The following is a 441-nucleotide window of genomic DNA, read 5'->3' on the forward strand; positions in this document are numbered from 1 at the left end:
GGCAGACGCTGGCCGCGAAGTGCCACGGGGCATCCTGCCGTTGGCAGTCTGGATCGGGTGAGACAGGCGGCACCGCGGTCCTCCCTGACGCGCCCTGCCTCGCGCCGGGGGGCACCTCGGTCTGTACCCAGCGGGCTCTGAGACGGCCCGGGGGGACGCGGGCGGCGCGCGACTGGGCTGGCACCTACTTGTTGAGGATCTTGGCTCTCTTGGCGCTTGAGAAGTTCTCCAGCTGCAAGGACTCCTGCGTGAGGAAAGCCACGGCCAGGTGGAAGTAGTTGTTCCACAGCTGAAAACCAAAGGGGGGAGAAGTGAGGCCGCCGCAGGGTCCACGGCGTCTCGGGGTCCCCCGCCCGCCCGGCGCCCGCGCTCGCGACTCCTGAGACCACACTGGCCGTGTGCGGTGGGCCCAGGCCGGTGTTGATGGCGCGCACCGTGTTG

At 69.8% G+C, this 441-nt stretch overlaps 1 protein-coding gene across 1 annotated transcript in view; it reads right to left on the bottom strand.

The window, feature by feature from the left end:
- The window catches only part of DOCK1 (dedicator of cytokinesis 1), a 239,593-nt gene that overhangs the window by 46,749 nt on the left and 192,403 nt on the right, over nt 1-441 (bottom strand). Inside the window, 1 exon segment of the mRNA XM_012723446.1 lies at nt 189-289. Within this exon segment, the coding sequence (XP_012578900.1) occupies nt 189-289 (101 nt within the window).

This window comes from Condylura cristata, unplaced genomic scaffold, assembly GCF_000260355.1.
Source record: "Condylura cristata isolate star-nosed mole 26May11 unplaced genomic scaffold, ConCri1.0 scaffold00011, whole genome shotgun sequence".
Taxonomy (NCBI): Eukaryota; Metazoa; Chordata; class Mammalia; order Eulipotyphla; family Talpidae; genus Condylura; species Condylura cristata.